The 23,833-nt window shown below is 41.6% G+C and overlaps 1 protein-coding gene across 2 annotated transcripts in view; it reads left to right on the plus strand.

The window, feature by feature from the left end:
- MPPED2 (metallophosphoesterase domain containing 2) overlaps positions 1 to 23,833 on the plus strand; it is a 111,702-nt gene that overhangs the window by 16,510 nt on the left and 71,359 nt on the right. For both annotated transcript variants that reach the window (XM_041485169.1, XM_041485161.1), the window contains exon 3: positions 22,170 to 22,351. In XM_041485169.1, the coding sequence (XP_041341103.1) occupies positions 22,170 to 22,351 (182 nt within the window). The remainder of the gene's footprint in view (positions 1 to 22,169; positions 22,352 to 23,833) is intronic.

Genomic DNA, 23,833 nt, shown 5'->3' on the forward strand with positions numbered 1-23,833 from the left:
GGATCTTTTTTCCCTCCTCTCTATTTTCCAAACAGAAAAAAGACAGAAATTTAAGAGTTTAAATGCTGATTCTCTGATGGTATAACTGAAGTAATATATAACTTAATATAACATAATATAACATAACATAATATAATATAACAATATTATATGATAGCATGTTTATATTGTATCATATAGACTAAAAATATAAATTTATTTATTTATTATACTATTCTGATTTTAGCACCCCTCCCAAAAGCTGCAGAAGAAACATTTGAATGGAGCATAAAAAATTTTCTTGAACTGCCTTAATTTGCACTTAGTTTACTTGAATATTTGGACCTGAAGCAGGGATAATCAAGAAGCAAGGTCTATGGATGGCTCTGCCTGGGAGAACTGTGGAAGAGGGAGTAAAATTTAGGCTGTCACAGGTGGGTGTAGCCTTAGGGTACAGCAAAAACCTTTTCCTGTAGTGTTTTTTTGTCTGTTAGTTTAAGGTTTCTTTAATTTTGAGATTTTTTTAAACTAATGTGTTGATGAATGTGGTGGGTTTTAGTGTTGGTTAATTACTTATGTACTTATTTTTTGTTGTGAGGTGGGAGGACAGGATTAGGAGAAAGGTCAAGGAGGTTTAAAATTTTAAAAGGGGATAAAGAAAATTTTATTAGTAGTAACTAAAGAAAAAAAGTTGTAAGAATTAAAACAGATTTTTAGAATACTTTTCTTCTCTTTACAATTTTTTTTTTACTGGTAATGTAAAGAAACAAAACCTCAAATTTATAGTTAGTTTACTACTTTTGAAATAGTCTTTTTGGAGTTTACTTAGGGAGAGAAGTCGCTCTTGTTAACATTTTGGAGATTTCTCTACAAGATGAAAAAAATAGGTTTTTTGTCATTCTTTTACAAAAACAGTAAAAATTAGGTTTTTTGTGGTTCTTTTACAAAAACAGCAAAAAATAGGGTTTTTTTTCTGGTTCTTTTATGAAAACAGTAGCCGTTCAGGGAAATTTGTTGTTGTGAAGTTTTTCACCATGTGCTGCTCAGGGAAATTTGTTGTTGTGAAGTTTTTCACCACGAGCTGCTGCCTGTGTTTTTGCAAAGTGCTGCAGAGGAGCTGCACTTGTGTTCCCTGGGGATCCTGTGCCTGTGGTTGGATCGTGCCCTCTGCCATGTGTGATCCAGCTGCCAATTGACCTGGCAGCTCCGATCAACTCCTGAGGTCAGCAGCTCAGGGGAGAAGGAACCATCTTCATTAACCCCTGTGCATCTTCTGGTGCTTAGCAAAGGTGGGCCGGGTAATTACAGCAAAGGCTTGGAGCTGCATGGACACATTTTAGGAGGTATTTCCCCCACTGTGAGAGTGGTGATGGCACAGGGAGGGGACACCAGTGCACGTGTGCCATTTAAATAGCTCTGGATTCTGCATCATAAATATGCACCGGATGCAGGGGAGGGGGGGAAAAAAAAACCAAACCCCAGCATGTTCTCTCAGGATGCTGTTAGGGCCAAGCAGCATCTCATTAGGGACAACTTCAAAGATCAGTTCCTCATGTCCATAAAAACAAGTGTAAATTATCTTCTGTGAGCCTGCTGTTAGCAGTTGCACTGTTACATTATGCATGTAGCCTAGACTGCACATGGTATCAACAAACTGTACTGGGTTTCTTCATTAGGGTTTCATTTTTATGCAAGGCATGGCTGCTTTGCTGTTTATTTGTTGTAGTTTTGGCTAATACAGTATTTGACTTAACGTTTCCTGCTGTATTAGCTGTTAGCTGTGACATGGTGCCTGAAAAGGTCCTTTAGGGTTCCACAGTGCCTGTGTTTTCACAGAGGAATGGCATACAGACAATTCCCTGTATTGACAGCTTCACTTGCTTTCTCATTCTTCTGCTTCCTGCACTCAGTGAGAGAGAGGGTGGCTGATCCTGACCCTCTTGGAATGAAACTTGAAGGAGCTTGCAGTGATGCTGCTCTGCAGCACCTGACCTAAATGTTTATGGAAATGGTGAAGAGGGGAGAACTTCAATGCAGTGTGCTTTCACTGCCCCATCATACACAGCTGAAAGGCCAGCTGGTAATTGTTGCTGGGGGAATGTTTTGAAGTGGTGAAATGCAGCCCCTGTGCCTGGAAGTTTTGTGACAATTTCCTATGGGATCAAGATTTTTGAGATTGTTCACTGTCCTTGCAGAAACAGTAAGATGCCTGGAATATTGTCCTGAACTGTATTGCTAAAAAAGGAAATATATATTTTTATATTTTTCTTTTCCTGTGGTACTTTTGCCTTTTTTGTGTGGCTTAATCACTGATGAAAGGAAGCATTCACTCGCACACCTAGTCAAGGCTTGCCACTGCCTTTGGGTGTGATGTTGAGCTCTGGGCCAGCAATCTGATGTGCACAGTGATTTCACCAAGACCTGCACCTTGGGGCTGCTTTAGGCTCCTCTAACTAAGTTCTTTTGTAACATCCAGCATGGCTTGAGGGGTTCAAGCCACTGTTGTTGCCCTCACAATGCCAGGAGGTGTGTGAAGAGAGGTTTTATGAGATCTCTTTTGCCCTGCTTGTTTGGGGTGGTGCTGCTGCTGGCTGTATTGTACAGGACAGTTGGGAATTCAGAGAAATCCCTGGAGTTTGGTGCCCAGTTCAGCTCTCCAGCCCTGGTCACTTATGTCCCTGTACTGGCACAGCACCTGGGAGCAGGAGCTGGGCATGGCAAGAGGGGCTGGGAGCTGCAGGGGTTGGCAGTGCTGCTGAAGGGTGAGGTTATTGATCGGTATCCCTGCACAGATTTGTAATTCCTCTGTGTTCAATGTGTGCCTGAGAGTTTGCAAGCTAAGAAGTGGCTGGGTTGTGCTGTCCTGTGGTGTCAGCTGGTTCAGAGTTCACTGCGTGGGTGAAGTGCAAGGGTGGAATGAACCCACACGAGATTTCCCAGCAGGACATGAAGGATTTCCCAAAGTTGTTCAAGGTTACAAGAATAATAGGAGATAATTGCTACATCCTGAAGGGCCTGAGTGCACCTGTGGGGGGATCAGTGAGAACCTGAGTTTCTGCAGTGCTTTTGGGGCATGCAGGGTGCTGAGCTGCCAGGTGTTGCCGCAGCGGTGATGATGCAGGGGTTGGTGCAGGAACGCACAAGTGCCAGCCCTTTTTGCACTGTGGGACAGCGTCTGCAGAGCCCAGAAGGGCTCTGTGTTTGTCTCAAACACCCATTGTCAGGGGGCTGTGGAGCCAGCCCAGGGTTGTTGGAAATGACAGCCCAGGGTTGTTGGAAATGACATATTGTGAGAAGGAAGAGGATGTGGCTGGAGACAGGGGCCATGTGGAGGGAGGCAGCATTTTCTGGGACAAATACCCTCGTGTTAGTGCCTGGAGATAAGCACAACACAAATGCACAAATGAGATTCAGAATGGGCACGGGCTCTAGGGGGGGAACAGGACCACCAGACAGCCCCAAAGTCCTGCAGCTGTTTCCAGAAAGGTCTGGAAGGACAGACTGTGTGTGATAAGTAACTTGCAGAAAAAAAATCTGCAGAAATCTATAATCCAAATAAATCTAGAATATCTTCTAGAATATCTTCTTCTATAAGAAGATAGTCCCTGACAAAGCCCCACAGAGGCTCTGGAGCTAGCCTGTGCTGAGGCCTTGGTGGAGCTGTGGGCATGGTTGTAGGATCATATTTACAGGAAAATGGACGTGTACTGAATGAACCAGCCTGACCCTCTGGAACTAAAGAACAAGGTCATCTTTGGGGATAAAAAAGCTGATGTTGTGAGAAGAAAGAAGCAGAAAAGGGGTGTCAACCCAAGTAAAATGTCACTTACAGCATCGACCAGTTAGATTAAGAAAAAGATGCCTGCTTGCCTCGTGGACAAAGCAGAGCTACCAATCAAACAATGTGTGACAAGACAAGAAGTAAATATAAACAACGTTTACAAGCCCAGTAAACAGCTTTTGCTTGACTCACATTGAATCTGCAGAGTCCTTTGTCTCCTCTCCTCACATGGTCCCACTGCGGGTGGAATGAATGGGGCCTTGGGCAGGCTGGGATGTCTTCCACCCTTGGAAACCCTAAATCTCCCTTTAGAACTTCTACCTGAGGCTCCCTGGAAGAAAGGGCAGTTAATCTGAGCAGAGGCCAGACGTGCACTTCAGTGCAGCTGGTGTACTTCTGATGTTAATCATGTCAACAGGTCTGCCCAAGAATGGCACAGATTAAAGCTTATAGTCTTGGTAGGAAGTGGCCTGATGGAGGCAAAAGTCTTGCTACTTCCTGGGTTTAGTTTTTTTTGTTTTGTTTCATTTTTATTGGATTTTTTTTACTCTTACTGAAGCATAGAAAAACTTATTTTCTCTAACAAGCATCAAATTCTAGTGCAGAGTCGTCTGAATTTTAATGCAGTTAAAAAATACCAGCTCCTTTGCTTTGGAAAAGTTGCTGCTGCTTCAGCTGTGTTTTAAGCTCTATGGAGCTAAACCCCCTCCTTTATTTATTTATTTTTAACAGAAAAGAATTTCACTGAGGAATCCAAACATCCCCGTGGTGTATATTTGTTATTTGTTTCTACACGTGTCTGTGTATGTACATGTACACATGGCTGGTACCCAGAGAGAATGTTTGCATGCACCGAGAGCTTTGCTGTTTTTTTGGAAGCCTGCTTCCTCTTTGCATTCCCTTGAGCTGGATTTTAAAGCCCTTAAACCCCCAACAGGGCTTGTTATGTTGCTGAGGAGTGATCAGTTTGATCAGAAGTTCAAGACTGTGTTGGGAGGAAGCCTTCATTTCACATCATTGTTTAGGTCTGGCTCCCCGTCTGCCCCTGGCAGACAATGTTTGAGCAGATAAGATAAGAAGTGGCAGTGATAGCCATGCTGCAGGGTTACTGCAAGGGCAGAAACAGCCTGGCCAGGGGACTTGAGAGGTCTGATCCTTGCTTATAATGGGTGATTGAGATGTCTTCTCATGGGGCTGGCAGTTAATGTGGCATTCCTGTCGCTGTGTCCCTCAGGAAAAATGAGGTGGTTAGAGGAAAACAAGGAAAAAGCAGAGTCTGTGAAATTGGGCAGAGCATCATTTGGTTTTTTTGTGTATAGCGTGGTCACTGGGTGCTTTTACTGCTTAGGGAACTATAAGAGACCATGTGAGAATACAGTTTTGGCCAAGGAAGATACAGAAGAATGAAGTGACAGAGAAGCCTGGATGGTCAGGACTGAGATGCTGTGACTGGCAGGTGTGAAGAAGGTTGTGAAATACAGCCCCTTAGAACAATTAGAAAACTGCTGCCAGGCCTCTTATTATCTCAATATATTAAAGATATTTGCTTTAGCTTTTTTCTTCCTTCATTTGTTTTGTTTGCCTTTAATTTTCCTGCTCAGGAGGCTGTTTCCCACCCAAGCCTAACACCATCTCTAACAGAAGGAGTCATCTGCAAGTTGAACGTGCAGAGCAAGATCAAACCGTGTCTGCAGATAGAGAAAACTCTCATTAGACCAAGGAGCTCCCCGTTTTTGCCTGAAGAGGAAAAAACACCACCCCACTTACCACGTGGGAGAAAGGCTGTGTTGGTGCAGCGCGCGGCAGAAGGGAGGCGGCTGTGCCCTGCTGCTCCTTTGCTTCATTTGTGCTCAGGCCCAGCTGATTCTGCTGAGCTGAATCCAGTCCTGGAGGGGCCAGGCAGCTTCCAGGACTAGTCCAAGTCAGCAGCCACTCCACGGGAAGGGGCAGGTGGCACACAGAGAGCAGGGATCTCGGTCAGCCTGGCTGTTGTGGGAATCCTCCTCTCTGGGCTGTGATGTGCAAGTCCTGGCTGTCAGTGAGTGGGGCTGGGAGGAGGTTTGCCTGAGCACATGCCTGCTGTTGGGAGGATGTGAGCTCCAGGTGTAGGTTCTGGCTTAGTGGGAGAGGAAGAAGGAATAGTGGCCCTTCCCAGACCTGTGAATGGAATAGGTGTTAAAGGCATCCCCCTTGACAGGCTTCGTAATGTATCATGTCCCCTGAGCCAGAGCTTGCTCAGACACTCATAAAAGAGAGAATCACACACTGAGGATGATCAGGGAAAATCCAGGGCAGGACAACAGGTCCTCGTGGTTAACACTTTGGTCTGTTTTGCTTAGCAGTGTGAAAAATGACAGCATGCTTTGTGAGTTCAGCAGCACTTGCCATACTTGCTCCTAGCTGTTAAAGTGGCTGTACATTGTCTCAGCCTCAGAGTGCAGCTCTGACATCTCTTACACTGGTGGCAGGCCACCAGTAAAGTCCCAGGGCTGAATTCCCTTTGTCCCACACTCCCTCCCCACGTTCCCTTCAGGCTTGGACTGGAATTCCATTTTTGCCATCAGGCTGGGAACTGAAAAAGCGAGTGGCACGTGCCACGAGCCAGAGACCTTGTTAAATTGCTGTGAGGTTAAGATTCCCTCCAGAGAGCTGCCTGAGCTGAGCAGAGCAAGGCAAGCCCCTGCTCACTGACGGCTTGGTGCACACACCTGGCAGGTTGCCTGCAGCTGAGGTGTAGTTCAAAGGCAAGTCTGTAATTCAGGGTTTTCTCTGGGCCTTCTCACTTAGCACAGGTCAAGGGCAGGGCAATTGACTGGATCGTGTTTGCTGGGGGGAGTGCCAAGCGTGGCTTATAAGGACAGGTATGGTGACACAGTGATGTGAGTGAAGTGATTTTGGTGTTTTGCAGAGAATATGCACCTGTGCTTGTTAAACTGAGTTGTGTTTGGTGCTCTCTGGGTGACACTGTAAAGGGTATGCAGCTATCAGCCACAGAAACAGCAAAGTATTGCTTTGGTGAGAAAGGGTCTTTGGGGAGATGGTAATGTTTCACACAAGAAAATGTCATTTGTGTGGGTGAGATGAGCACAGCTCTTTGGAGCTGCATGGGATTCTCTTCATCACTCGAAGGTGATGTTATTTAAAAAATCTGTCATGTTATTTGACAAGGAGAGGAATAGATGTGGCTCTTGTTACTGTAGGTAACAACAATGGGGAAAAGCAAGTGCAGGAGATGGGCTCTGAGGCAAAAGGAGTCACTAGTGGAAAGCCTCTGAGCATGTCACCTTTCATTTTCTACAGCAACATGCAGGCAGAGCCCTTTTTGAGGAAAGATTTAGAGCAGCTGATGTTCCAGGAGGTAGATAGACCAGAGCATTTTAGTTCTAGAAAGACAAGGTGTTAGCTTTAGGAGTACAGCTTGTCTCAAGTCTTCACAATCTGCAGAAGATGAAGGAGCTCAGGATGTTATAGGCTGGAGTAAACCAGCAGAGTAGAACTAGATGGAATAATGATTTGCAGAAGGGATTTCTGGAACAGACTGGAGTATCTTGCCAGTTTTACCCTTAAGGGCTGCATTCATTATGAAACAGTCCCTAAGCCTGTTCTTGATTGCCAAAACGTTATGAGGGAGGAAGGAGGAGAAAGGTTGCAGGAAATTAGTAATTTCAGTCAAAGAACTGAGACTCTCAACTGCTAATTTTGTCTAATGTAGGTGACTGTAACAGTATTGATGTGAACAGAGTGGTTTCACCCAGCTCACATTCCTGTCCTATTATGGTCACTGTGAACTTTGACTTTATCGACTGCAGCGAGCACCAGCACAGTGCTGTGCAACTGGGAATTTCACTGGCACTGCCACAATGCAGAAATGCAAAGAAAAATAACAGCCCAGTGGATCCAGATGTAAAGAAAGAAATGGTTAAGACAGCTCTTTCCAGGCTTTAAGTTCCGCGTTTTTTCAAGTGATTTTTCCCCCTCTTTTTGTCTCCTTAAGCAACTTAGTGAATTAGCCTGTTTCCTTAAAAACTACCCTAATAGTTGTATCTTTTACAGAATGTTCAGTAATGATTTTTTTGCTGCAAGCTCATAGAAACATCCTTTTCCTTTTTTCCTTTGCACTTCCCTGTAGCCTTGCAGAGCTGTGGAATTCTGTTGTAGTCTGTCCCTGGAAGGTACCTTTTCCTGCTCCTTAATGGATAAAATCAAAAGAATTAGGATTTCATTTACATGCTGAGAAATATGACTCTGGATGGGTAGGTGGGTGCAATTTTACACGTATTCTTAGTCAAAGCAAAAGTGGTTTTGATTGTTAAACTGAAAGCAACACACCCAAATAAGTATAGCTGAGTGCCCTACTATTCCATCTATTTGTGTATTTTGCTTTTGTCACTTTCAGTTTTACTGCTAATTTTCAAGAAGCTGAAGCTTTTCTGAGGTTTCTATTATTAGACTACCTATTAAAAACATGTAATTTTCTTCTCCTTTTAAGTACTAAGAGGAGTATGAGGCTGGAAATCAGCGCTGTGTATCCATATAGGGGAACTGATTCAAGACAGTTCCTACAGAAAAAGGCTGTTCTGCAGCTGTTACTCGAAAATTCCTCTTGGTGTGGACACTGATATTCTCTAGGAAAAGTGCTTCAGCTAAATCAGAAAACAGGCCTGTGCCTAATAAATGGATTCCCCAGGGAGCCATATAGGGAAAGCAATGGCACTCTTAATTCACACAGCCTGCCTGACTTCAGAGTAACTGCCTGTTTTCAAGCTTTGAGAAACCAGAAGATAAATAAAAACTGGAAAAGACTCTTGTATAAAAAATAGGTGTGTAGTTTTGGGGTGGTTTTTTTAAGTGGTGTTTTGTTTTGTTGGGGAAGATACTGGTTTGGGGGTTTTTTGTTAGTTTTGTTGATGTTTGGGGTTTTTTTGCCTCATGTCATGTGGGTTCTGAAGTATCTTTAGCTCATTTATGACAAATGTGGTGGAATTAATCTCTGTGAGTGTCTGTATGTAGCACAGACTGAGCTTCAAGGCTGCACAATTCAGTTTATGCCTCCCCAGCACCCACCATCACAGAATGCATTTCACCCACCTTGGTTATTCCCATCTAAATGGGAAATGATGGTTTCCATTTGTTCTGCTGCAGATAGGATGTTTTGTGATTTCTGCATGTCTAATTGCACTGGCTGAAGTAATGAAATTCCCTCTTTTGTTTTGGAGCATAATCAGCAAGATTGCATTTGCATTGCTTATAAAATGAATCACGTAAGTGAAATTGCCTTGCCCACATCTCATTTTGTATCGTAAAATGTTATGTGGTGCAGCTTGTTTTCCTCCTTCCCGGGGCTTCTCCTTGTCACGTTCTTTCTCTAAATCTCAAACTGCAACTATTTGCCTTTTGTACTTGACACAGAAATTACTTTCTGCAGTGTGCTCCTGCATTTGTCATGGCAGCTAAAATCCTGGTAGTGCTCAGCACAAGGGTTGGGAAGCAGCAGAGTTTTCAAAGCTTTCAAGGCCAACCCTGAAAGCAATATTCTGTTGCATATTCAGCATTATTCATTTGGTCTGTGCAATTAGCAGCAACCTCTGAGTCATTGGTGGCAATGCCTTCCTACCCTTCACAGATGGAAGCTGGGTGTTGAGAGGTTGCAGCTTGTTTGGCTTTGGAATTTTCTTGTAGGAAACACTGAAATCACAACGATTCTGTTGTTCTTCCCCCTCTTCTCCTGCCTTTGTTGCTGACACAGAGGCAAAAGTAAATGCGTTTTTAAATTGAGTTTTCTAAAAGTATCCCTGAGGTAAATTTCTATCTTGACTATAATTCATTCTTGGATTTATTTGATTTTTGGGGATACATCTTTGGAAATGAACGGTTTAATGCAATAAGAATAATTGCTTACTGCAGAAGCCAGTAACAGTTCTGATAAATATGAATGTCCTAGATACTCCCACTGAGGACTTTGAAGTCATTAATTTTTATTATAGAAGTATAAGCAAAACACAAATGTTCTGAGATAACCTGTAGCACTGTGGTTGCCCACAAACACTCTGCCTATTAACTACATTATTGATAAAACCTCCTGATCCTATATGCAGCACTGCTTCTCATAATATTCTATAAACGTGATGTGTGTCAAATAAATGCCACAGTCAGGTTAAAGTGATGGCACAACTGAAGCAGTCATTGCTGGTTTTTATCCATGAGATATGTTGTATTTTCTATGAGAAGATGGTGGTCCTGATTTCAGCAGCCTCTGTCATATATAAATACTCATGGAAAACGAATGAGAACACCAAATAATAAGAGAGATTTGAAAACAAAAATTAAAAAGGGGGAGAAAGCAAATCAGAATGAATTGTGCATTTCCAAGGAGTATCTCCAGCTGGAGTTACCTTCCTGCAGCTTTCTGCTAGGTGAAGACATGAGATTTTTTTTCTGTCCCACAGCTTTATTCACCAAGCTTTTTCTCACTTGAGCTAATGTTTGTATCTTGAAATATTGTGGAATGTGTACTGTTTGACCTGAGGTTTCCTTGTCATAAGTTATTTAATACTGGAGAGAGAGAGAAAAGGTGGGGAGAGCTGTCTCGTGGAATCTTTTTAGCTGGGGATGTATTTGCTCAGTGTTTTACAAATAAAAACTGCCTGTGGTCCAGCCCACTGCAGCCCCCTCCAATCCCCCCACCAAGGAATTGCAGTTTTGTTGGTTGAATCCAGTTCTGCCTGGAACTGCATTTCATGTTTGATGTGTGTCAGGAGATGCTGCTAGCTGCAATGAAGACAATTGCACTGCAAAGATAAAGGATAGAAATATTCAAGTGCTCAATTCTCTCCAGCAGAATTTTAAGCCCAAAGTTGCCTCTTACCTTTCTGTGTCTCCAGCAAAGTTTCTGTGAAAGGTTGAGGCATATCTTAAGAGCAGAAATTGTTTGGTTTTTTTTTTTTTGGCAGTTAGGTGGTTTTTTTTCTGTTTTTGTTTTGTTTCATTGTTTTGGTGGGGTTTTTTTTTTTTTTTTTTTTTTTTTTTTCTCTCTCTGGACAAAAGAAAAGTGCAGCTTGTTTTCCTCCTTCCCGGGGCTTCTCCTTGTCACGTTCTTTCTCTAAATCTCAAACTGCAACTATTTGCCTTTTGTACTTGACACAGAAATTACTTTCTGCAGTGTGCTCCTGCATTTGTCATGGCAGCTAAAATCCTGGTAGTGCTCAGCACAAGGGTTGGGAAGCAGCAGAGTTTTCAAAGCTTTCAAGGCCAACCCTGAAAGCAATATTCTGTTGCATATTCAGCATTATTCATTTGGTCTGTGCAATTAGCAGCAACCTCTGAGTCATTGGTGGCAATGCCTTCCTACCCTTCACAGATGGAAGCTGGGTGTTGAGAGGTTGCAGCTTGTTTGGCTTTGGAATTTTCTTGTAGGAAACACTGAAATCACAACGATTCTGTTGTTCTTCCCCCTCTTCTCCTGCCTTTGTTGCTGACACAGAGGCAAAAGTAAATGCGTTTTTAAATTGAGTTTTCTAAAAGTATCCCTGAGGTAAATTTCTATCTTGACTATAATTCATTCTTGGATTTATTTGATTTTTGGGGATACATCTTTGGAAATGAACGGTTTAATGCAATAAGAATAATTGCTTACTGCAGAAGCCAGTAACAGTTCTGATAAATATGACTGTCCTAGATACTCCCACTGAGGACTTTGAAGTCATTAATTTTTATTATAGAAGTATAAGCAAAACACAAATGTTCTGAGATAACCTGTAGCACTGTGGTTGCCCACAAACACTCTGCCTATTAACTACATTATTGATAAAACCTCCTGATCCTATATGCAGCACTGCTTCTCATAATATTCTATAAACGTGATGTGTGTCAAATAAATGCCACAGTCAGGTTAAAGTGATGGCACAACTGAAGCAGTCATTGCTGGTTTTTATCCATGAGATATGTTGTATTTTCTATGAGAAGATGGTGGTCCTGATTTCAGCAGCCTCTGTCATATATAAATACTCATGGAAAACGAATGAGAACACCAAATAATGAGAGAGATTTGAAAACAAAAATTAAAAAGGGGGAGAAAGCAAATCAGAATGAATTGTGCATTTCCAAGGAGTATCTCCAGCTGGAGTTACCTTCCTGCAGCTTTCTGCTAGGTGAAGACATGAGATTTTTTTTTTCTGTCCCGTAGCTTTATTCACCAAGCTTTTTCTCACTTGAGCTAATGTTTGTATCTTGAAATATTGTGGAATGTGTACTGTTTGACCTGAGGTTTCCTTGTCATAAGTTATTTAATACTAGAGAGAGAGAGAAAAGGTGGGGAGAGCTTGCTCGTGGAATCTTTTTAGCTGGGGATGTATTTGCTCAGTGTTTTACAAATAAAAACTGCCTGTGGTCCAGCCCACTGCAGCCCCCTCCAATCCCCCCACCAAGGAATTGCAGTTTTGTTGGTTGAATCCAGTTCTGCCTGGAACTGCATTTCATGTTTGATGTGTGTCAGGAGATGCTGCTAGCTGCAATGAAGACAATTGCACTGCAAAGATAAAGGATAGAAAGATTCAAGTGCTCAATTCTCTCCAGCAGAATTTTAAGCCCAAAGTTGCCTCTTACCTTTCTGTGTCTCCAGCAAAGTTTCTGTGAAAGGTTGAGGCATATCTTAAGAGCAGAAATTGTTTGGTTTTTTTTTTTTGGCAGTTAGGTGGGTTTTTTTCTGTTTTTGTTTTGTTTCATTGTTTTGGTGGGTTTTTTTTTTTTTTTTTTTCCTCCTCTTCAAAAAAGAAAATTTTTTGAGCTTTAGTAACTCAGAATTGGTGTCTATGTGCATCCTGTGCCTTTGGTAACTCAGAATTGGTGTTTGGTGTCCCTATGTGCCTTCAGTAACTCAGAAGGGCTGTTTGGTGGCACTATGTGCATCCTGAGCCTTGGGTAACTCAGAATTGGTGTTTGGTGTCACTATGTGCCTTTAGTAACTCAGAATTGGTGTTTGGTGGCACTATGTGCATCCTGAGCCTTTGGTAACTCAGAATTGGTGTTTGGTGTCACTATGTGCCTTCAGTAACTCAGAAGTGCTGTTTGGTGTCATTCTGTGCATCCTGTGCCTTTGGTAACTCACAAGTGGTGTTTGCCCAGCACGAGCTGCCTCTCCTTTGAGCAGGGCTTTCATGCCTCAGTCCCATCACCCCAAGCCAGGAGGGAGAGCAGCAGAGGCCTGTCAGTGCCACAGTCCCATCACCCCTGTGGAAGCCAAGCCAGGAGGGAGAGCAGCAGAGGCCTGTCATTAGCAGTGTGTTCAGGAGAGGATGGAATTGCATCCCATCCCTTGGAGAGGGTGTTACCTGCAGGTCAGGAAGAAAATGACTGAGCAGGCTGAGGGCAGAGGCTCTGGCTTGCACTGTGTCCTTAACTTGGGGCTTGAAGAAGAACACTTGTGTTTCTGGAGCTGCAATTTCAAGTAGCCACTGTGCCTTAGACCAAATATGTGCTGGGGGGAAAAGAATCAGAACCAGCCTCAAGTGGTTCTTTGCAAACACTCTGGGCTTAATCCTGTGGGTATCTAAACACTGAGTATTTGTTTCTGAAACATGAGGAAAGGTTTTAGATTGAACAGCAAATTCCAAAGAGAATGAGTTCTCAAGGTCTTATGCACCTTCAGGTCCACTTGCCCAGTTCCCCTATTCCGTAAGAGTTATTGTCTCTCTGGAGAATTTATCATCTCCAAGGAAATATAATGAATTATGCAGATGAGTTCTGTACATTTGATGACATTCCAGATATAATTCTTAATATAAATGGGCATCAGCAATGGAATGCATGCTGCAGTACATGCCTACACAGTTCTGTTTTGGCAGAACTTTGTGACTTTGGTCTCTCTGATCAGAATTGCCCTAATTTCTGAGGAGGATGGCATGTCAAGTTAGAACAATGTAATCTGTCCTGGAGATCTTCTTCTGCTTGTTTTTTGGGGTGAATTTTTTTCCACTGCATTTTGGAAAAACTGTTTTACTGTTGAAACAAGAGCTAAAGCCTTCTCTGTGGTTTCCATCCTAGAAGTAAATCCAGCACATTTTATGATGCCTGCAGTTGAAATGAAATGATTGGAGGGATACCACACATTAATTTAGCCTCGCTAAATGTATCAAAATGTGCCTTTTTCCAGCCTCATTGTCCTTAAATTAAAATTGGATCTAAACTTGGGGTGCCAGGTTGTACTTTCTGGGTGTATTTCATGAATGGATGTTTGGATAGGTTATAGTAGGGAAATAAAAATCTTGCAGTGTTGAGAGCTTATTGACTTATCCTCCTAGTAGGTGCAGTTTTGCCTGCAAATAAGTTCTGTCAGGGTGGGAAAAAGACATTATTTATGGCAGTCCCCCAAAAACAGCAGTAAAAAAATAGGGGAAAAGTGCTTCTTAATGAATTTTAATTGAAACCATACCAGCATAAGAATGGTTAACTATTTTATTTAAAGGAAACTTCTGTCTGGGCCTTAGAGTGATGCTGATACTGGTATTGAAACTTCTTTTTTTTCAATTCTGTTTTACTTCTCTAACCTTTGGGAAGCCACTGACACCTAAATTTTAGAAGGTATTTTTTTGACTTAAAAAATTTTTTTTTCTGCAAAGGGATGATTAGTAGGATTTTCAAAAATGCTCATGCAATTCTGTTTCTGAATTTCCATTAGTATCAAAGGCAGAGGTCAGGTACTTCAGAAAAGGCCAGATGACTATTTGCCCCTCAAAGAACACCATGGCAAATCTGGATTTTAGCTCTTTCTGCTCTTATTACTGACCAGAATCTGGGTTGAACAGAGTTTGGAGTCTTTAATTAGTTAAGGTTTAAGTCGGGCTGAGAAGATATATGATTATAAATTCCTTGTAAAGGAGAGTTTTCTTAAATTTGCCCAGATGATGACAGTGGGTAATATAGGTCTTTTCTGTTTAATCTCATAAATCTCACTGGAAGTAAAACAGCTCCAGAACCTGTAATAAAAAGATCCATCATTTCCCTGCAGCTATAATTGTTGGAAGCGTTAGCAGTAAGCTGCTGAGCACTGCATTGAACCCTCCTGTGGCTTTGGAAATGTAATTTATTTTTTTCCCCCACATTGCACCAAGACACAATTAATGCCATTTCTGTAATAAATATCAGAGCTCGGTTTTACAGCTCTCCAGAAGCCTCTGAGGCTTTGGTGGGTGACACATGTACGTGGAGGTTTCCAGAAGAGGTGGGGCTTTCCACCAGGTCTGGGGGAGTCTGTTCTTGGATATGTGTGCTTGCACAAATCAAATCTACCAGGGAGAGTGTGGAAAGGTATTTGCATCCCTTTGTTTTCAGTCAGACGAGAAACCAGATGTTGGCTTGGTGTTTGAGCACGCTGCAAGACAGAGTCAAGTTAACAAAAGCATTAATATGTATGATTTAAACAATTAATGGCTGACAGTGGCCAACTAAAGCAATGCTATATTTGGGCATTAATTTTGTGTATTGAGAGGAAATTAGTGTTTGGCTTTGTGTCTTCAGCATGTGTTGTATCACAAGCAGCTGCGGGCATGTAAATGTTTTTCTGACAGGGGAACTTAAATGACGTTTGTGTTCGCGTTTTGAGGGTTTGGAAATTAGGATATTAAATTTTTGTTTCAAAATGTAGACACATTTACAGTTTGATATAGTCCTCCTAGTCTGTGGCCTTAAAAACTCAGTTGAGAGTTGTGAAGTTGGCGTAATAGCGTTGAGTTTTGGTTTGTTTGTTTGTTTTAAATAAGAACAATCACACATCTGTTACTTTCATTCCATTTCTTGGATGCTGCTGGGCATGCAGGTGCATTCCATGCTATTTTCCTTCAGCTGAGAGACTTAGTGATAAATTTTAACAGAAATTAATTAACAAGTTTCATGTGATTGCCCTATTCCAGGACTTGGGACTGGCTCTAAGAGCAATAACAAATATCACGACATAACAAAGCTGTGAGGTTTGGATACAGAAACAAATACATTTACACAGCAGTTTTCACAGAGAAACCCATTCTTTTCTCCTGAATTTTCCATGCCAGAGGGAGCATGTGTAGAGACACAGGTATGAATTCAAAGAAACAAAAACCTGAAGATATAGAAAATATATTGCTTTTGTTTTCCCATTTCAAAAAAATTGTTTTCCATTGCCTTAGCTGAGGAGGGGGAACTGACAGCACTAAGAAACAAGCTTTTAAAAGTGGTATTTTTCTTTTTTCAGAAAATATTTGTATTTTAATCAAAAAATAAACACACCAAGCTAATTGGCTCTTTGAAGAAGTATTTTGTTTGCAAACTTTGAAAATAGGAGTAGCAAGAAAAGTATGAAATGATATGAGAGGAAGCTAAACTGTAAATAAATAAAGTGATGACTATTCACAGGAGGTATGAGTAGGATGCTTTTTAAAAGCTAGTTATGTAGCTCTGTTTTAACTATCTAGTTACTAGAGAGGATGTCTGCAAGTGACTCCCAAAACAGATTAAGTGCAACAACACTCAAGGACTTGATGTGGCACACAGACTTGAAGCCTGTGCTTAAATGGATGCATAATGAATACTTATTTAGATGTCATAAAGAATAAACCCACAAATTCAGTCACACATATACCCAGTGGAGTAATTACTGAGATGAAAAGCCAGCGTCTGATGTGACACAGGCTGGGAAGGACGTGGGCCCGAGTGTCATGGGACTGTTCATGCATCTGGAGAGCCTGGGGACAGGAAAATTACCTGCTTTTCTGCTCACCTCTGGCAGAGGCAGCTTGCAGAGTGGTGGGCTGTAAGCAGGAATAATGCTGATTCGGGCTGTGAGGAGGAGTTTTCAGCATCTGTTCATGTTTTGTCCATTGTGGGTGCTGTGTTCATCTGAGTGATTTACTCCATGGTAGGAACTGGAAACTTTCCTGGCTTAATAAATTGGTTTCTTGGGAATCCCTCTCTGAGAGGGGATTTGGAGTCTGAATATCTCAAAGCCTGAGAGAGCAGGGCAGTGAACAGTCTGTGGGGTTGGGCTTTCCTGCCACAGGCATTCCCAGGCTAACCCACCCCTGTTAGATTAAGTTTTATTGTAACTCAGAAATAAAATAGCAGAAAACATTTTAAAAACTTTTATTCTATTTTCAATCTCATGTAAAAAATTACAAATGTTATAATTTACATTATTGCTATTAATCAAATAGTATACTATTACTATTAATCAAAAACTGTTTCTTAATTACAATACATTATAAGTGTTTCTTAACTTACTGATTTTAATCACACTATACTATAAATGTTTTAAAACTAATCGTTTAAAATGACCCCTCATAAGTTTTACTACAGTACATCTTCGATAGTTCTGTTTCTCTAAAATATCTAGTCTCATTTACAAAACCACCCTTTAAAACTTATTTCTAGCTGTATTTCTCTCTCAACAATATCTATCTTATTCCATAGTATTTCTAAATCAACATTTCTCCCCTCAAAGTTTGTATACAAATGCATACTATCTAAATTTTCTATTAAACTTCAAAAATTCTCTAGAAATTCATTCCCCACACACCCCAAGACCCTTATTTTCAGCATTTGAGCTCACCCATGCAGAATTACCCTTTATAACCAAAAGTGACTCCTTTCAGGAAGGTGGTGCTTGTGTGTTTTCTGAGGTTTTTTTGCAGCAGGGTCCCAGCGTGGCTGCAGCTGTGTCTGTAGGAGGGCTGCACTGCCCTGCCTGTCCCAGAGCTTTCCAGCCCTGCTGATTTATAAGACATCCTCATGAGTAACTGGTGTAGGCTTGGGCTGAAATGCACAGTTAACATGTCTCTTCTGTGGCAAGACATCCTAAATCAAGTCCTTTGCCCCTGCGGTGTTGTTGCGTTAGGGATGGTTGGATCAAGTGAAGCAGATTTTTGTGTTGTTAGAAGGTAAATGTGAAGTTTATTATACATCACATTCTTTTTATAGACAGCTCTGATTGGTCCTCAATTAACACTCCTCACATTATTGGCTGATTAGGAGCGACACTCTTCTTGGACACATCTCACAAGTACACAAGTAAGGGCAACAACACACATGGGTTTGATGTGTGTTGACTTGAAGCCTGTGCTTAAATGGGTGCATAATGCATACTTATTCAGCTGTCATAAAAAACAAACCCAGAAACTGAGTCACAGATGCACCCAGTGCAGTACAGGCTGGTAGGAACAACACTCTTCTTGTGCACATATACTGTACACATGCAGTGTACTTACAGGGGCTAATTAGGAACAACACTCTTTTTGTGCACATCTTACAAGTAAACTACGAGTTTAAAACACCAGCTGCAAAGATTAAGGGTTATTTTAATTCTTTCTCTGAGCTTTCTCAAAACTCCCCAGAAGAATGCCTGGGGAAGTTGATCTGGCTTTCTCTCTGGCCAGACTGTCAGCATCCACACCCCTGCACGTGTGAGGGGCCCAAGGATCTGCTCTTGTGTGAGTTCCTGAATTCAGCCCCCACTCCCTCGCTGGTCAAACCCCCTGGCATGGTGTGTGTTGCTCATTCGTGCTTATTTCATCTCTGACTTTGAAAGCCAGGGTGGGGTTTGCTGTGAGCCCCAGGATGGAGCAGTGCCTGGGCTGCTGTGTGCGCAGGGCGAGGGGCAGCACTCACCCCCTGACCTGCACTCATCCACCTTTGGAGGAGCTGTGCGTTGGGGAAGGGACTCTGAATGCCACCTGAGCCAAATCAGAGCTTGGATAATGCTGTCCTTTCAGGCAGTGTGGGAGGAAATGCATCTCTTGCAGGAGCCCCCATATTTTGTAAATCTGAGGTTTGTACCTGGGGGACTCTTTAAATGAGAACCACTGGTGGTAAGGGCAGTTTAGTAAAGTATTTATCTGATAAACAAGGTTCTTGTAGAAGTGTATGAAGGTTACATTGTCCCTTCTGATTCCTGGACCCATGTCATAAATGCATTAAATGTGACAGATCTTACATTAGTGTCGTGATCTCACAAAGCAGTCATTGCTCAACTGCCTTATGGGATTTCATTCTGGGTCTTACAGAAGCTTTATAAAATCCAGCCACGTGCCTGATTTTCTAAGGTGCAACATATCTTAGTTGTTTTCTATGTCCTGATTACTGTATTAATCCTAATATAGAAACATTTAAATTATTCTGAAATATCTCTTACTGCATCTTTCTGTGAGCATGCTGTTCCAAATGCAGTAATCAAATAATCAGTGAAGTGTTTCAGTCTGCCATGTCAAGAAAACTGAAAAAAAACCAAAGTGTTGGTGGTGATGGAGAGTGTCAGAGTTAGTGGGATGCACTGTGTTTGCAGCAAAGGTAAAGAACAAGTTGAATTTCTTAGGTATGTGCTCTGATTCAGCAGAATGGTGGTGGACATAAATAATTCTGATTAATTATAATTATTGTTATGACTAATTGTAGTTATTAGGGCTGAAATAATTATTTTATTATTTATTATTTTATCTGCTTGAAGTGCAGGAAGGGTCAGATGCAGAACTGCCACAGAGGTTTTAGCAATGCCAGTGTGCAGCCCCCAGCTGCTGGTTTGTGAGTAGATGAGCAAGAAGGGTGAAAGTAGAAAAGGAAGAAAGCAGATCAGGAGGAAGGGTGATGCTCGCAGCCCAGGGTGTCACCAGAGCTGTGAGAGGGCCTTCAGAGCCCAGTCCTCTCGGGATGCAGTGGGAAAGGAGGCTCTCATATTGCTGATTGCCATGCTGCAGCTGTGGGTGGAAGGAAAACGTGAACCTTTAGGACTGGCAATAACACCACTTTTATTGAGTTTTATTGAAGGACTGTTCTGAGTATGATAAATGGATGGACTGAACACAATCACCTGCAGTATCTCACTTGGAAATACTTAGTAGGAAAGCTCTACTGAAGGAGAGAAGGAAGCTGAGACGCAGATAAAAGGTTACTTGGCAACATCATGGTGTTTGTAAAGAAGAGAAAGAAGGGTCAGGGATTTAATGAATTTTGATTATAGAATTTTCTGTAAGTCATGGCATGAATGGAAAAATCCTAAACCAGGTTTCAGTGTCATACTCTAATGCAGGACAGGGTTTGTTTGGAAGCTGCAGAGCAGAGCAAAGCCTGGCTGCTGTGTACAAACAAAATTGGGCTCCCCAGGGCAGGCAGTGCTGGTTTGGCTCAAGCAGAGATGTTCTGAGCAAGTTCTGTGCTGATGCTGAAAGCTGGTGTTCATTTCTTGTGCTGTCTGGAGTAAACAGGCTGGGAAGTAGGGAAATGTTGATTTGGGGACCCACATATTTTGGAAGGAAGGGACCATGTAGGAAAGCACTATGGTTGCAGTTCTGCCCAGCTAGCCAGTACAATTTCAATGGGTAAATTAATTTTTCTCTGGAGTAATAACCTTGTTGATTTCAGACCCTTGCTGAGAAAAAAAATAAAAATCCATTGATTGTTGGATTTTTCTCCTGGGTTTCTGCAGTGGTAACCAGTTTCATGGCTCAGGTAATTGTACCTGGTGCTTTGGGTGGAACAGGAGCTACAGTACCAACCCCAAGGAAGAGTCATCCACTAAATTCTCTGCTCTCCAGACCAGCTGGCAGTAGAATCTGTTTTTAAAGTAAGCATCATCTTGGAGAGCCTGACTTTTGCAAATTAATTCAGTGGCCCATGTCAATGAGGTATGGTGCTTTGATGGTAAATACAGCTTGATTGGAAAGACCTAATTACGGTACCTAGGGAAAGTCTAACAAATATCTCACCCCTTCTGCTTCCCCCACTAATATTTTAGCTGTGAATAGTCTAAGAAATAGAATAAATAATATATTATATGTATAGTATGTATTATATATATATTGTATATATCAATGTAATATATATAATAGCTAACAAATATAATAATATAATATAATTTAAAATTCTAACAAAATTAAATTCTAACTCAGTAAGATCTTGTTAGTAAGTGCATTCACAGGGGCAGTTTTCCACTGGAGACCAGGACATATCCATATGGAGTCTGATTTCTGGAGCCACTCTTTTAATAAAACTCCCCAGGGCAGGGAGCTGATTTGCACCTTGCAGGCTGCTTCTGGTCCTTCTCACCTGTGCAGGGAGCTGAAGTTCAAGGCACTGGCAGAGGTTTTCACACAGTTCAGTGTACAGTAAAAACGAAATGCTAATTTAGCTTACAGTTCAGTAAACAAAAGCAATACTTCAAAAGTCAGGATTTTCTTAAGGTTTGTGCTTTATTTTCTGTTACTGACCGTACATCTCATCATAGCTGTGGGGATTTAGGACAAACAAATTCACAGTGATGTCTGCTGGTGTTTGGATGCTTTAAAGTAGCTGGAGCTTGGTTTCACTATCCTGATAATTTGAGATGTAAGTGGACTGTTATTCTGACATAACTCCTAAATACCTCAACATTTCCAGCTGAAGCTAAGCTCTAACCATGATCAAAGTGGCACATCAATGGAATGAGCTGAAGTTTTGTGGAATTGGGATGGGATTTTCTGTGGCACTAATCCAGATGCTGTGCTATTCAATTGTTGAGCAAATCAAATTATGGTAACTCTGCAGAGAAATAATTGCAATTCCAAAGTAGGCAATGGGTTGCCTCTTGTATTTAAGTTATTCTGTTACAAATTAGAGCCTCTAATCACTAATGCATAAAGCATTTCGATTACCTATTCTTTTTCCTCTTTTGTGCTTAAAAAAAAAGTCACCAAAAACCAAATGACCAGACTTCCTTGATGGGTCACATGTAGTTGATAAGATCAAATTACCAAATACAGCTTGCAAATAATCAATTGAACTAAATTTTTAGCATTGTTGTCTATAGGAAAAAAAAAGTTTTATACACGATTGCTTAATGTGATAGCACATCAGTTGCTGACTTTACAGATTCTGGGATGATGAGCTCAGGATTTTGTATGAGTTTAGGAAGCTGTCACTATGTTCTGCAGTTCCCAGCCTCCACCAAAGCACTCCTGAATGCACCTTATTGTGTGTAAACAAATGCTGTATGCTGAGAACCTGTGCCCTTGAACAAAATCAGCTGCTGAGCTCAGGTGAGAGCCCGTTCCTGGCCCACCTGTGAGCCCTGTTATCCCATGGCCCTGTGCCTGTCCCCGTATAAGACACAGCACACAAAACACTTGAATTCAAAGCCTCCTAAATCCATTTTCCCCCGTGTCTAACCACACTTTAGTACCACAGAGTGGCCGTATCTTGCGTGTATTTAATCTTCCTGTCCTCACCAGGTAAGTTTTTAGCAGCGCTGTGGTCCCTCCTGGGTTTTTGGCAGAGCGTGGCGTGTGTCCGTGGATGCGTGGCTGCTTTCCTGGAGGGAGGGAGATGTGTGCTCACACTGTGACACTGCAGCTGATATCTGCAGTAATGGACTGAGGGTTTGAACCTCGTGACGGTGACGGGATCTTTGTGTCTGCTCCAGGGTGGACCCCATCCCATATGACACTCCGAAGCCAGCGGGCCACACGCGCTTCGTCTGCGTCTCAGACACGCACTCCAGAACAGATGGCATCCAGATGCCCTACGGGGACATCCTGCTCCACACGGGCGACTTCACCGAGCTGGGACTGCCCTCCGAGGTTAAGAAGTTTAATGACTGGTTAGGTAAGGAATTACTGCCTTTTGGTGACCCCAATTAACCTCTCCTGTCCCGGTGTCACTCACTGCCTGCTAATTGAATTAGGGCGCTGGAGAATCTCCCCCCCGTCCGCGTGTCCTCGTGTCATGTGCTGCTTCTAGCCTCACTTGTTAATAACAATAATAGTAATAATAATAATAATTCTGTTAATTAAGACAAATTCAGAGACTTGGCTGCATTTCTGCATTACCCTGGGGAAAAGATTCATTGCACAACAAGAGCTGTGCAGCTGCCCGGGGGTGCTGAGGAGGTGCTGGCACCTCTTGCAAAGGATGCAGTGTTCCCTTAGCTGGTGCTGGGGGGATTTGTGTGCACTCCAGAAACTGCTGCTCACTGTGCTTTGGGTTTGCTGTGGCTTACAGCAGAGCTGGAAGTTACAGTGTATTGGAAATGATCAAAGTCCTTCTTTTGATCAATAATGCTGTTTGGAAGAGAATTATTATAGTAATATAATAATATAATAACATATATCTGTAAACATATATTTAATATATTTATATACATAAAACATATTTACATATATATATAAATATAATATATATATTATATTTTGAGAATTTTTTGGGGGGTGATATTCACATGCTTGCCCCTTGGATTTGGAGTACTGGCATTTTATCTTTGAGCACGGGCAGTCACCATCTCTTTGGTAGAATACTGTCTCTAGGGAGAGAAAAAAAAGATTTTTCTATTTCTGTTTTTAGATTTCTACCTCTATTTCCAGAGATAAAGATCATTTTAAAGATAGATAATGAAAACTTTTACCTTTAAACCACTCATCTTTAAAACAGTACCCCATAAGTTAACATAGCCCATAAATACAACTGTAAAAAAAGCTTAAGAAATGTCACAATTACAAATTTCCCCAAGTAGCTACTATTCATGAAAATAAACACTATTTTCTTATAGAGAAGTCTCCTTAACATTAACAAAAAAAGACTTGTCTCCCTAACTAAACTAAGAAAGATTATTCTAAAAGTAGTAAACTAACTAAAATTTTAGGTTTTGTTTCTTTGTATTATCAGTAAAAAAGAAAAGACTATAGAAAGATGAGAAGTGTCCTAAAAGTTTTGTTGTAATTTTTATTACTTTTTCATTTTGTTACTATTAATAAATTTCTCTTTAGGCCCTTTTGAAGTTCTAAGCCTGCTTTACCTTTCCCCTAGTCCTACCTCAGAACAAGAAATAAGAGAGTACATCCCAGAGGATGCACTGGTGAGCCAGCACTAAACCCACCACACTCATTAGTACATTAACCAAAAAACATCCCAAATTAACAAACCAAACCCACTACAAATACCTTCCATATCCTGCTGTATTTGACAGCAGTGCCCTGACAGCCTGTTGCTGGAATTGATTAAATTAAATTGATTAAATTAAATAGCAAAAGCAGAGAACCAAAAGGAAGGAGGGGAACTGTTGCTGTAAATACCACTGGCAGGCTGGTTGTG

This window comes from Pyrgilauda ruficollis, unplaced genomic scaffold (genome assembly GCF_017590135.1).
Source record: "Pyrgilauda ruficollis isolate IOZ18807 unplaced genomic scaffold, ASM1759013v1 scaffold118, whole genome shotgun sequence".
In the NCBI taxonomy this organism is placed as follows: Eukaryota; Metazoa; Chordata; class Aves; order Passeriformes; family Passeridae; genus Pyrgilauda; species Pyrgilauda ruficollis.